General features: G+C 39.9%; 1 protein-coding gene across 7 annotated transcripts in view; it reads left to right on the top strand.

The window, feature by feature from the left end:
• The window catches only part of HEPH (hephaestin), a 92542-nt gene extending 79467 nt beyond the window's left edge, over window positions 1-13075 (top strand). For 5 of the 7 annotated variants that reach the window (XM_017954200.2, XM_009197733.3, XM_003917813.5 and 2 more), the window contains 6 exons: window positions 405-511; window positions 1474-1699; window positions 4211-4350; window positions 5811-5973; window positions 9383-9427; window positions 12120-13075. In XM_017954200.2, the coding sequence (XP_017809689.1) occupies window positions 405-511; window positions 1474-1699; window positions 4211-4350; window positions 5811-5973; window positions 9383-9427; window positions 12120-12352 (914 nt within the window). In that variant the 3' untranslated portion in view covers window positions 12353-13075. The other 2 variants (XM_017954201.3, XM_003917814.5) reach the window with 2 other exon arrangements.
• The last annotated feature ends 419 nt before the right edge of the window (window positions 13076-13494 follow it).

The raw sequence follows: 13494 nt of genomic DNA, 5'->3' as shown, positions 1-13494 counted from the left end.
TATGGAAAGAGAGAAGAGAACTGAGACAGAACTTTGTGCAAACAACTGCATTTAGGAGACAGCAGCTGGAAAAAATAAACCAAAGCAGAGAACCTCACCCTGCCTCCCCCCGTTCCCTGCCTTCCCCGCAAAGATAAAGAGGATATTAAAGGCAGGAAAAAAAAGTAGCAAGGCTGCCTTACCAGAGTATTGGACCTGGGCCTTTGAGAAAAGGGAAAGCAGAAAAGAAAGGTTGAGGGTGTTCCAGGAGGGAGAAGCTCAAGGTCACAAAAATAAAATGATGGAGAAAGGATGAAGATCTTAAAGAGGATGGGATTCACCCACCACTGCCTCTTGGGGAGACCTGGGAATTGAGAGAAATTTCTGACCCAGTGCAACTGGAGGTTCCTTGTTACACTTCCTAGGTGAGGTGCTCACTTATCAGTGGAACATCCCAGAGAGATCTGGCCCTGGGCCCAATGACTCTGCTTGTGTTTCCTGGATCTATTATTCTGCAGTGGATCCCATCAAGGTAAATACAAGATTGGCTACTTGGAAGTGGGTCAAACTCCCGGCACAAAGAAGCTATTAACCAGGTGTAGTAAGAAGCTTGCTCCTGAGATACTACAGCCTAGAATTTGGGGAACATTCCTCAAAAGCTGGACTTATTTTAATAGACAGGAAGAGGGAGGAAGGGAATGGGCAGCACCAGATACTTGTCACGAAGATTTTCTTTCTTATCTTTTCATTTTGGATCCTATATAGTAACATGCTCTCATTACAAAAAAAAACAAACACACAAGCAAACAGAAAACACAAAAGAAACCTGGGGTTGGTTGTACAGAGATTGAGGCTCTAGTCCCAAATTTGGTTATAGCATGCTTTTAGAATGACCTTAAATAAATCATTCTGCCTCTGTTTCCTCATCTGGAAAATGGATTTATCGATCTAGCCATCCATCTACAGCCAGCCATTAACAATCATTTATTGAGTGCCTACCACATTTTAGACATTTTACTTGGTGCTTTGGATGATATAAATTTAAGATACATTTCCACCTTCAAAGAGTATTGTCTAGTTAAGCAAGAGAGAACCTGGAGAAGGCATCACAATGGGAGGTGCATGTACTCTTGGCCTTAAAAGCTGAGTCACATTATGCCATCAGATAAGCGATATGATGATGGGGAGGGCATTGCAGGCAGAGGAAACAGCACAAAAAAGACACTAGGTTGTAAAGATGCTGGGTAGGCTAAGAGGTCAATAAATACTTTAGCCTAGATAAAGCATAGGTCAGATAGTGCATCTTAACTAAGTTCCAAGATAATTGTTAGAATGAATTCAAATAACATAGTGGGGTACTTATAAATGTAAGATATCATGAGGAAATGCTGAGAGGCACAGTGGGCTTGTATGAGAAACTGGCTCCCTGCAGAGTACTGCTACCCAGAAACAACTCCATCTCTTTCTGTCTCTCCCACTTCCTCCCTTCCTCAGGACATGTATAGTGGCCTGGTGGGGCCCTTGACTATCTGCCGAAAGGGCATCCTGGAGCCCCACGGAGGACGGAGTGACATGGATCGGGAATTTGCGTTGTTGTTTTTGATTTTTGATGAAAATCAGTCTTGGTATTTGGAGGAAAATGTGGCAACCCATGGGTCCCAGGATCCAGGCAGTATTAATCTACAGGATGAAACTTTCTTGGAGAGTAATAAAATGCATGGTCAGTAGTAAAAAACCTACTCTTTTTCCAAAGCAGTCCCTACTGGTTACATGGGGATATCTAATAGGCCTATTACTATCTAAGGGAACATAATCCCAGAAAGGACACGAACATGGTAAGGTGAAATGAGAATGAGTCAGAAGAAGCATTTCCTACTATCATACATTTACATATACAAAGGCAGATATGTGGTCCAGGTTAGATTGGGTGCCCAGAAAGCAGGAAGTTGACTGTGTAAAGTTGTCATGGTGATACCAGCAAATTTTAACATATTAGAGAAGGCAAAATGGACATGTATGACCTTCAATGTACTTGTCAAGCTGACTGCTTAGTGCCTCTCTATTTTAAAACCCTGAGTTTAGTCTCCCAATATCATCTTATTTATTTACTGCTCTAGATTTGGGACCAGTTATCTCAATGGATTCCAATACAGCCAGATGAAAGCTTGTATTTTAGTCGCTTTTTAAAAGAGTTTCCATTTATAGATGGAAGAATTGAAGAAGACAGCCTCAGTGAGAAGCATACTGGATTTATGTCAGATACAGGGAAGAACTTTCCAGTACTTGAATGGATTTTGGAGAGAAATTGTGCATCAAAGCCTTCCTTTGCTCGAGAGATCTGTGTAGCTTTTCAAAAACAAGAGAAAGAGGGGAGAGCATAAGTGCAGTAGAATGAAGTGATCTCTCACTATTCCTTCTAGCCCAAGATTTCTTTGATCTGAGGATGTGTACCTTTGATAGTGATTCTAATGGAACTAAAAAGTAGTATATTATTATCCCACAGATTTTAGCTATTTCTCCGTGATGGAGTGATGAATGATTCACATTACAACAGATGATTCACACACTTCACAGGGCAGACATTTTAACACCTGTCAAATCAAAGAAATGACCCAGGACAAAAAGGGAAAGAGGGCACAGTTACATCCTGTTAATGCAGGGGTTTGGCTAATGCTTACTTTCTTCTGTTTGTTTATGTGTCTATCCACACTCTTCAGGTATAAATATACCTACCTTTCCATCTAGCAGGTATTTGTTGTGCAGTTTCGGAGTGCTAGCACTGGAGATATTTGCATCTGAGGGGTAAATAAATAATATCCCTCTCTTCCTTTTCAGGTTCCTGAACCAACTGAGAAAGACAGATGCTTAAGATCAAATGTGAACCTTATTACTAAGAAGGCTAATGGAAAAACTGATTTCAGTTCTACAACTAAATAGGCTTACTCACACTTCTCTGGCAACAGATAGACATTTCCACCTTGTCATTGACATAGATGGACAGCAATACTCTCCTCTTTGGCAGAGGGAGAATCATACCCACAGTGAAATAATGAATCAGCTATTGCCCATTTCTGTGGCCCGACTGATGAGTGAGAGGAAAGATCAATAAGAGGATGAGTTGATCATGTTTAGTTTCCTCTCTGAAATCCACAATTTGGTAGACACAGAGACGGATTATAAATGATTGCTTCCTCTCTTGAGGAATAAAGTGGAAATTATCTTCCCTGTGTAAGAACATGAGAAGTGGGGGAAAATTGTCCAGGGAAAAGTCCTGGAAGTGTGAATTTTTATAACAATAAGTACTTTGATGTCCTTGGAGCATAAGATGTGGCCTGGGAAGAGACCCATACATTAATATCATTATTAATCCCAGGCATTAATATCACTATTCTATGCATTAATGTTATTAATTCCATGAATGTGGCAGGTCTTTTTTTTTTTAACATTTAATGTTGACTCAGCTGTCTACTGGGTGTTCTGAAAAAACACAAGGAAGCCATAGTAATGCAGTGTATACAGACATCCTTTTCTGCATATTAGGAACCTATAGTCTAATTAGAGATGTAAGCTTTCACACATGAAAAGACAGGTAAATGTAGAAGACAATTTCTTATGAGTTCCAATGAGTCATGAGACAGTACTGGAGGAGTTCACAGGTGGAAGGGCATGCAGGGAATGAGAGGTATGGAGAGGAACTAGGAGATCAGGAAAGTCTTTCTGGGGGAGTGAAGACTTGACTAGGCTTTAAAAATTTTATAAAAGAAGGCAGGATTTCTAGTAGGGAATCTTAGAAACACAAGGACAAAAAGAACATGCATAGACCATTTGAGGGATGGTGAAGAAATCACCCTAATTAGAATAAGCGTGTTGGGTAGTGGGAGTTAAGTCTGGGAAGGTGGTTTGAAGTTATATTTTGAAGGATCTTGTTGGGTGAAGTAAGGATCCATGGACTTGCTCTTTGGAGCAGGAGAGAGTTATTAAAATATTTGAAGTAGCAGAATTATGTCATCACATTCAGTTATTTAGAGAGATAATTTTGATAATATCAATGTAAGAAGATACCTTGAAAAGGGACAGATGGAATAAAGATGAGACAAATTAGGAGCCCATTGCTATCTTCGAGAAAAAAGATTCGGACCAGGTCAGTGGCAACGGGAAGTCAAAAGGAGAGATGTAAGAAGCTTCTTCTTCTTCTTCTTCTTCTTCTTCTTCTTCTTCTTTTTTTTGACAGCAATCAATGGGAAACTCTATGCCAACCTTAGGGGTCTTACCATGTACCAAGGAGAACGAGTGGCCTGGTACATGCTGGGCATGGGCCAAGATGTGGACCTGCATACCATCCACTTTCATGCAGAGAGCTTCCTCTATCGGGTGAGCTGGAAAGGGGGCTGAGTCCCTCAAGGATGATTAGAACAGTGGTTTAGCAGCAATTGAGAAAAAGGGTAATAGCGTGGAACAAGGTAACAATTAGTTAAAAGAGCAGAGGTCTAGTACATGGAGCACTGAGCTGGAAATTTTAGTCTGGCTGTATATCTCAGGGTCAATAACTTCCTGCTAGGCCCTAGCTTTCTCTTCTGATGTGGAAGAGAAAAAAATGGTCCATTTATCGGTAAGGAGACTGAAGGAATCAATATCAAGACTCAATGTCAAGGATTCAATGTCAAGGAATCAATGTCAAGGACTTGAGACTCAATGAGCAGTGATTTTTAAGAACAAGGAATTTCAGAGTGGCATCTCAGAATTGCTGAAAGTCCTTAATCTATTAAAAGAAGAGCTTCAACTTAGAGGGCACATGGAACAATATGTAGATTTTGAAAACAGTTTAGTCTTAGGTAAAGGAGGAAGAGTTGGGGGCACTGATATAGACTTCGAGATTTAGAAGTGCTGAAAAAGACAATGGCAAAGATAACTTTATTTCAATCAATTTCTTTTTTCTTTTCTTTTTTTTTTTTTTTTTTTGAGATGGAGTCTCGCTCTGTCGCCCAGGCTGGAGTGCAGTGGCCGGATCTCGGCTCACTGTAAGCTCCGCCTCAGCCTCCTGAGTGGCTGGGACTACAGGCGCCTGCCACGTCACCTGGCTAATTTTTTTTGTATTTTTTGGTAGAGACGGGGTTTCACCGTGTTAGGCAGGATGGCCTCGATCTCCTGACCTCGTGATCCACCCGTCTCGGCCTCCCAAAGTGCTGGGATTACAGGCTTGAGCCACCACACCCGGCCTATTTGAATCAATTTCTAAAGGAAATATATGCCTCATTCATAGGGGTCAAAGCTTACACCAAATTCCTCATATTTTAGCCTGCTGAAAATTATAAAGATACTTGTTTTGAACTCTCTAAAGTAACCTAGAAATTATCTTACTTTGGGACACTTTAAGAGGAGAAAGTCACCTCTGTTGATTTAGTTTCTGTGGGTGGGTTCATTGGAGATACGAATAAAGTGGACTTTTTTTTTTTTTTTTTTTTTTTTTTTTTGAGATGGAGTCTCACTCTGTCGTCCAGGCTGGAATGCAGTGGCGTGATCTCAGCTTACTGCAAGCTCCATCTCCCAGGTTCACACCATTCTACTGTTTCTGCCTCCCGAGTAGCTGGGACTGCAGGCGCCTGCCACCATGCCAGGCTAATTTTTTTTTTGTATTTTTTAGTAGAGACGAGATTTCACTGCGTTAGCCTGGATGGTTTCGATAAAGTAGACTTTTAAAGCCATTCACTGGTCTAGGAATCTTGGAGTCTCAGCTCCCTAATGTGGACATCACAAATTTTTAGTTCCTGAAAGCTCTAAGATGATCTTTATATCCTTCACTTCCTCTTCCTCATTCCCAATCTCTCTTGCAGAATGGTGAGAACTACCGGGCAGATGTGGTGGATCTGTTCCCAGGGACTTTTGAGGTGGTAGAGATGGTGGCCAGCAACCCTGGGACATGGTTGTTGCACTGCCATGTGACTGACCATGTCCATGCTGGCATGGAGACCCTCTTCACTGTTTTTTCTCGAACAGGTAAGTCCTAACTTCCCCAAAACGATCATCTTTTAACACTTTAGCCTATAGGAACCAGATAATACCAAAAAGCCTCTTGATTGTCTCCTTCTGATCCCAGAATAAGCATGTCTTTAGACAGAGCATAGACTCCCTCTAGATATTGCCCCAACCAATATTTCTAATCCTCCATTCCACCTGTCCCTCCATTGCCCCAACTGATATTTCTAATCCCCTGACACCTGTCCCTCTCCTAATTACTTCAAAACCTGTTGAGCTCGCATGGGTTGACCCAGCCTGAAACTGGTTTGGCTCTATGCATTGAAGTCTAGTGCAGGTCTGCTTCTTTTAAAATAAATTTAACTTATATACACATGTATTACTTGACTGTATTAGAGTAACTGATTATTTCAAGGAATATTGCTAATTAGTTTTTCTAAAAAGAGAATAAAAATAAGTCTAACAGTCACCCATTAAATTAATTTGTTTTGTGGGGTTGTGAAAGGCAATTCTTTCCTTTTCTTTTCTTTTCTTTTTTTTTTTTTTCTTAGAGTCAGAGTATTGATCTGTCACCCAGGCTGGCGTACAGTGGTGCAATCATGGCTCATTGGAGCTTCAGACTCTTACGCTCAAGCGATCCTCCCACATCAGCCTCCCAAGTAGCTGGGACTGCAGGAATGTGCCACCACACAAGGCTAATTTTTATACTTTTTGTAGAGAAGAGGGTCTATCTATGTTACGCAGGCTGGTTCCAAACTCTTGGCCTCCTTCTGCAGCAGCAATCCTCCTCCTGCCTTGGTCTCCCAAAGTGCTGGGATTGCAGGCATAAGCCACTGCACCTGGCCTAGCTTTTATCTTTAGGCACAGGGTTTTGCCTAGGCTGGTTTCAAATTTCTGGGCTCAAACCATCCTTCCACATCAGCCTCCCAAGTCACTGGGATTACAGGAATGAGCCCCCACATCTAGCAAGACAGTTCTTTTTGGTTTTTGAATATCTTCATCTAAGGCTAGAAAGAGATATTGACCTTCAATTACAGCTTATCTCAGAGTTACTACCAAGGGTGGAAAAAACTTTTTCTTTATATTTTATATGGAGAGGGAGCAGCTGGGGCAATTTCTTTACCAGCCACTCTTTGTTCTTCACCAAAAAATGTAGATGGGTAGGCTGTGTTGGCTTTTGTGTCTTTGGGTAATTAAAGGGTCAAATATCTTACTTCTTAAGGTTCTTGACCCGAGTCTAGCTGCCAACACTATTTGCCTTCCAAGAAGCCCTATAGAGCCTTTTGGGGTCCACAGAAATCAAGGCTGTTTTTTTTTTTTTTTTTTTTTTTTTTTTTTTTTTTCCCTATGCTTTTAAAGAATATATAGACACTATTTAAACAAAAATGGTATTCTGGGGTTGTCAGTCACTGGCACTCTATCAACAGGAATAGTAAATGGGAAAATGTCTTTGAATATTCAAATAAACTTAGCAAATGAGGGTAGAGAATACAAATCTTCTGTTTACCCTCAGGGAGGGAGATGAATGATTGTACATTATGACTTCCTATATCATTTAAAAGATTTATTCTCTGTCAACTAATACTCCTAGAATGCAGCTTCCACTTAACTACTCAGGAGCTATTCCCTAGCACCCAGATTTACAGAAACTTCTTTGTTTTGTTGTAAGTACATAGAACAAAAGTCAAGTGATCAATTGATACATCATCAGGGAGATATAGATCCAAGACAACAGGTTTTCTCTATATGTAGTAATGGGTTATCCCAAATATGAGCCATCCAATATATGAGACCATTTCAATACATATTGCCAGGGTACTTCCATGAGGAAGTATAGCTCATGTCTCTCTGTGACAATGAGCCAGCCCATAAATATTTTCTATTTGCCTTTTTGGTTTTTTTTTAAACCCACTATGGCCTAATTTCATGTTGTTTCAACTCCATATGCGTTCACAGGTCAACAGGAAGGAAGAATTGAAAAGATAGAGGGAAAAGACTAATTCTTGAAACAAGGTTTCTGATAAGGCAGCAGGGAATGAGAATCAGAACTAACATGAAAGATTAGTGCAAGAGTGGAGGAAAGTAATCTTTCTACTGTAAGAAGAAAGAAGACAGAAAATATAAGGATCAATGTGTAGGTTTGGCCAGGGGGTTTGACAGACTGACAGAGAATTTCAGCCTATGGTCTTTCTCTTCTCTCTGATGGAGCAAATAGAGTCATCTGCTGAGAATGAAGGGCAGGTGATAGGGTACAGGGTTTGAGAAAAGTGGACAAAAGTTTGAAATAGCCACTCTGGTGAATGGAAAATAAATTATCGCCAGGCAGCATTGATGATTTAGCTGAAATTGGACACGAAGAATATTAATCTTTACAATTGTGTGATTTTCTCTGGCAGCATTCAGCATACCAGACAAAATACAGGGAAATTACAGTTACTGGAGTTTGAGTAGATTATTGCAACACTCTTGGTAGATTAGGAGTTGAAGTGATAGACCTTGGAGTCTCACTTGGTCAGGAATGGAAGAAAAGACAGGATGAAGCTATTAGGTTGAGGAAAAAAATGAAGGGTTTGAAAGCTAGAGGTCTCATGGCAGGGGAGGATAACAAGTTTTTGAAATACAGTATATTAGAGCACTGAAAGGATGGGAGGTTGTTGTTAGATTTTAGATTTCTGAGATGTAACAATTCTTGACAACAAGGTTAATGTGACCATTTGAGTGGTTGGTAGAATTGGAGTAGACATCAAAGTTATTGGAGTTAAAAGGTCCAGAAACTGTGAGGCTTGAGTATTTGATAGGTCAGCACCCATGGCTGGAATTGAGGGAGAGGAAGACTGAGCCAGCTACTAAAGACTTCCATAAATGAAGAGAACTGCTAGCTAACAATAATAAGAAATGATTGTAGTTCTAGCCAAATAATATGAGCCTCAGAAGAGATATATCTTTACAAAAAGAGGAGAAACAATTATCTCAAAGAAGCATTGAGGGGATGCAAATGAAGTATGGTCCTCAGAGAAGAACTCAGCTTTATTAAATCAAGGAGAGGAAGAAGTGTTCTGAGAAGATGTTGAATGTGTAGGGAAGTATGTTTGACAAGGAGCAGGGATTTCCTGAAGGAAGTGTGGCAAATGGTGGGAAAAAGAGCAATAATGGGGATAGAGGAAGTGCCAAGAAATATATAAATAATAGCAGAGGGGTGATTTACATTTTGGACTCCAAGCCTGTTATCTTGCCCATATTTCATGTCACTGTTCAAAATCAAATCAACATGCTAATATTGACTTTGACTATAAAGTAGTAAATTCTACCTTTATTTTGCTCACTTTATCACAGAGAAATTCTGCAACCAATGTTGACCTTTCATAGGGGGTCTATGAATTGGTAGGAAGAACAACAAGGCTAACCTCTTGTCTTTTTTCCCCCCAACCAGAGCACTTAAGCACTATCACCACCATCACTAAAGAGGCTGAAAAAGGTACGTAAAATGATGCACAGACTGGGTAGTTATACGTAGTGTGTCTGTGTGTAGGGTTGGTTGAGGTACATTTAGGGAATGGGACTTACGTGACTGAAAGTTAGAATACATCAGCAGAAAGTATCCTGAGACGTCCGCAAGACTTCAGAAGCCAAAGAATGAAGGTTTAACTTCCCTCAGCAGGTTAATTCTCTCTGGCTTCCACCCCAGACCTCCTGAGTTGGGGAAAACAGCCTCCTCCCCATTTAAAGGCTGCTGTTTTAGCTTTTCATCTAACATGTGAGAGGAGAAGAAAATTCTAGATGCTAGTCAAAAACCAAATACTGCATGTTCTCACTTATAAATGGGAGTTAAGCTATGAGTATGCAAAGGTATACAGAATGGCATAATGGACATTGGAGACTCAGAAGCAAAGAGAGTAGAAGAGCAGTGAGGAATAAAAAACTACCTATTAGGTACAATGTACACTACTTGGGTAATGGGTGCCCTAAAATCTCAGACTTTACCACTATACGATTCATCCATGTAACCAAAAACCACTTGTACTTGTACTCCTAAAGCTGTTGTATATATATATATATATATATATATATATATATATATATATACACACACACACATATGTAAAATCTAGGTCCTGCTGGGTTGGACATGGAAAAGTTGTAGCACAAATATGAATTCCCCCTAGGGACAGTGTGAAACTAGATGAAACACCACATGTTCTTCAACAGCTATTTTTATTCTTGCCTCTTACCCTTTCATCTATGGAATACCAAGGACTTAAACCTTTGGAACCAGCCATTTCTGACATTGAATACTATAGAGATTATTTTTCTGCACAGCCCAGGTCCAAATAATGTGTTATTCTCCACCTCATTTGTCTCTGGACTAGGAAAGATCCAGAAAGTTATGAGAGCTAAAAAGAACATTAGAGATAATTAGTAGTTTAGTCTGAGGTTTTACAGCTGTTTTGGAGAAGTCTTAATGATCTGCCTAAGTATCACATGGACTGTTAACCAGGGGACCAGGATATGCCCTGGAGGGGTTGGGGAGAGGTAAGGTGTGATTGTGTGGGTGGGCCTTCAGGCCATATCTCTTTCAACCTGAGCAACTCAATTATTTTATATATATTTAAATATATATTTGCATTCATACATACTTTGTGTGTATATTTGTATATATACATACATATTTTGTGTACATATATATATTACTCATAAGCTATCATTTGTTAAAAAGTTTTCACAATGGGGAAAAAAGCCTTTGAAACTGTTGTTCTAATAAAACCCAATAATTTTCTACATGACAAGCTGAGAAATTGAAAGTGATTTGTTCAGTGTCACAAAAGGAGTATGTGGTAGAATGTAAACTCAGAACCAGGAAGTTTTGAGCTTCTATTTGAACTCATTATATTCTGTCTTCTCTCAGTTGTGTTATAACATTAATTCATCCAGTTATACAATCATCAAAGAAGTGTCAGGTACCAGGGATATCAAAACAAGTAAGACATAGTCGCTATTTTTCAGCGTCTAAAAATGGAATGAGGCAGAGAAATAATAGTTGCAATGCTGGATGCTGTGTGCTGTACAAAAAGGGCAAACAATAATAACAGTTAACATTTATTGGGCACTTCCTGACTGCTAGGTGCTATACTAGATATTTTATAAGTATTGATTCACTTAAATTTTACAATATGCCTTTGTATTAGGTATGGTTATTATTCTAATTTTATAAAAGAGGGAACTGAAGTTTAGATGGGAAGTGAGGGATTGGGTCACTTGGTCCAAGGTCACACAATAAGTAAATTATGGGAGTACAAGGTACAGGTGCTTGGAAAACATAAATGAAAGAACAATCAATTTTCTAATGAAGTCAAAGAAAACATTGCAGAGACATGTAACATTTAAGGTAGGGCTAGAAAGATAAGAAGGAGTAAAGTGTGTTCAGACAAAAGGATTAGCATAAGCAAAGTCTTAGAAGCCTGAAAGGGGATCACTGTTTATGAGGAGGAAAGAATGAGTTACTATGGCTGAAAAGTAGTAGATAGGACTAGAAGGATAGATTAGAGCCTGATAGTGAGAGTTGGAATGTCTGATTTAAAAGTCTGAGCTTTTCTCTGTAGGCTAATTGGGAATCATCAAAAATTTGTATGCCAAGAACTAACAATCAGATATTTCACTTGGAAAGGTCTATGTGACATCAGTGTTAACATGACCCAAAGAGGTAAGACTGGACAGCCTAGTAGTAGGTTCTTGTCATAGTTTAATGGTCAAAATTGCTATTGATAAGCTGGATGATTGAGTCAAACTTCTTTCTGAAGTTTCCCTTATTGCTTCCAATTCTACCCTCTGAAACCATACAGAACAAGTAAAATTCATCCTTTTTTATATCACAGTCCTTTAGATATTTGAGAAAATGTATCAAGGGCCTTCCCAATCTGAGTCTTAGCTCTTTCCATGGGTGGCCTGGGGCCTCAGTGATTCTCAACGACCCTTATAGCTGTAACATCATGTTTCCTTGATTCTTTACTTTAACCTCTAAATCCATTTTCATCAGCTGGTTTTGTGAAGGATAAGGACAGGTCTCCTGTCCTATTTGGATTGACTTGTTTTGTCAGGTGATGACTATAGAAAGTTACCTTTTAGAGTACTCTCCATCTCAGGATGCCCATTTTTTTCTTTCTCGATTTCAGCAGTGACCCCCAGAGACATTGAAGAAGGCAATGTGAAGATGCTGGGCATGCAGATCCCCATAAAGAATGTTGAGATACTGGCCTCTGTTTTGGTTGCCATTGGTGTCACCCTCCTGCTTGTTGCTCTGGCTCTTGGTGGTATGGTTTGGTACCAACATCGACAGAGAAAGCTACGACGCAATAGGAGGTCCATCCTGGATGACAGCTTCAAGCTTCTGTCTTTCAAACAGTAACATCTGGAGCCTGGAGATATCCTCAGGAAGCACATCTGTAATGCACTCCCAGCAGGCCATGGACTAATCACTAACCCCAGTGTCAAAGGGGCATGGGTGGTGGGGGGCGGGAATTAAGCTTATCTGGATATTTCTTTCTTTATTTATTTTACATGGAAATAATAGGATTTTACTTTTTCTTTAGTTTCTTTGCTCTACTTGGGCACCTGGGGCTAAGGAAATACTTTAGTATCAGTATCTTACATCACAAATTTCAACAGCTACATTATATTGCCTTCTGACACTTGGAAGGTCTTGAAATTTCTAGAAATGTATCCTTCTCACAAAGTGGATACTAAGAGAAAAACTCATTGATTGGGTTTCTACTTCTTTCAAGGACTCAGGAAAGTTCACTTTGAACTGAGGCCAAGTGAGCTCTTAAGATAACCCACATTTAAACTAAAGGCTAAGAATTTAGGCTTGATGGGAAATTGAAGGTAGTCTGAGGACTGGGAATCCAAATTGAATTTTGATTCTCCTTGGCAGTGAACTACTTTGGAGAAGTGGTGAATGGGTTGTTGCTGCTGTGAGCACGTACAACCTCTGGAGCCAGAAGCTCCTCAAGAAAGGCAGTCCTCCAGGTTCCTGAACAGTGGCACTGAAAGGAATGTTGAGTCACCTCTTCAAGTTTTAGACAGCAAACCTTATCCATTAAAGTACTTGTTAGAACCCTGAAAGACTGAATTTGGTGATTTTTGATGGTCTCTGTGACTTCTGTCTCTGTGATTGAAACAGAAAACACTTAGGGGGTGAGTGAGTATAGTATGCATTTGTCTAGCCTTTGTAGAACCTACAAGTTTTTGTTTTAGAAATGAGGAAACTGTTCCAGAGGAAGCATCAAAGAGTGTTGGGTACCACCCTAGAAAAGGAGCTATCGCATAAATGACAAAAATTTTCTGCATGCCAAGAAAATTTGTCAGAGGGAAATAGAAGTCTGAGATGAGACTCAAACTTGTCCAGTGGGACAGGAGAAGTAGGACTATATCTTGTGGGGCCTTTTTGGCAGTGGTGGTGTGAAAGGTCTAGTTGCAACTTTGGGGGCTTCCTTATAGGATGGAGTCATTCTTTCTGGTATTTTACAGCAATATTCCTTTGTTACATGC

Source organism: Papio anubis, chromosome X (genome assembly GCF_008728515.1).
Source record: "Papio anubis isolate 15944 chromosome X, Panubis1.0, whole genome shotgun sequence".
Classification (NCBI taxonomy): domain Eukaryota; kingdom Metazoa; phylum Chordata; class Mammalia; order Primates; family Cercopithecidae; genus Papio; species Papio anubis.
This window is presented reverse-complemented; position numbering and strand designations above follow the sequence as displayed.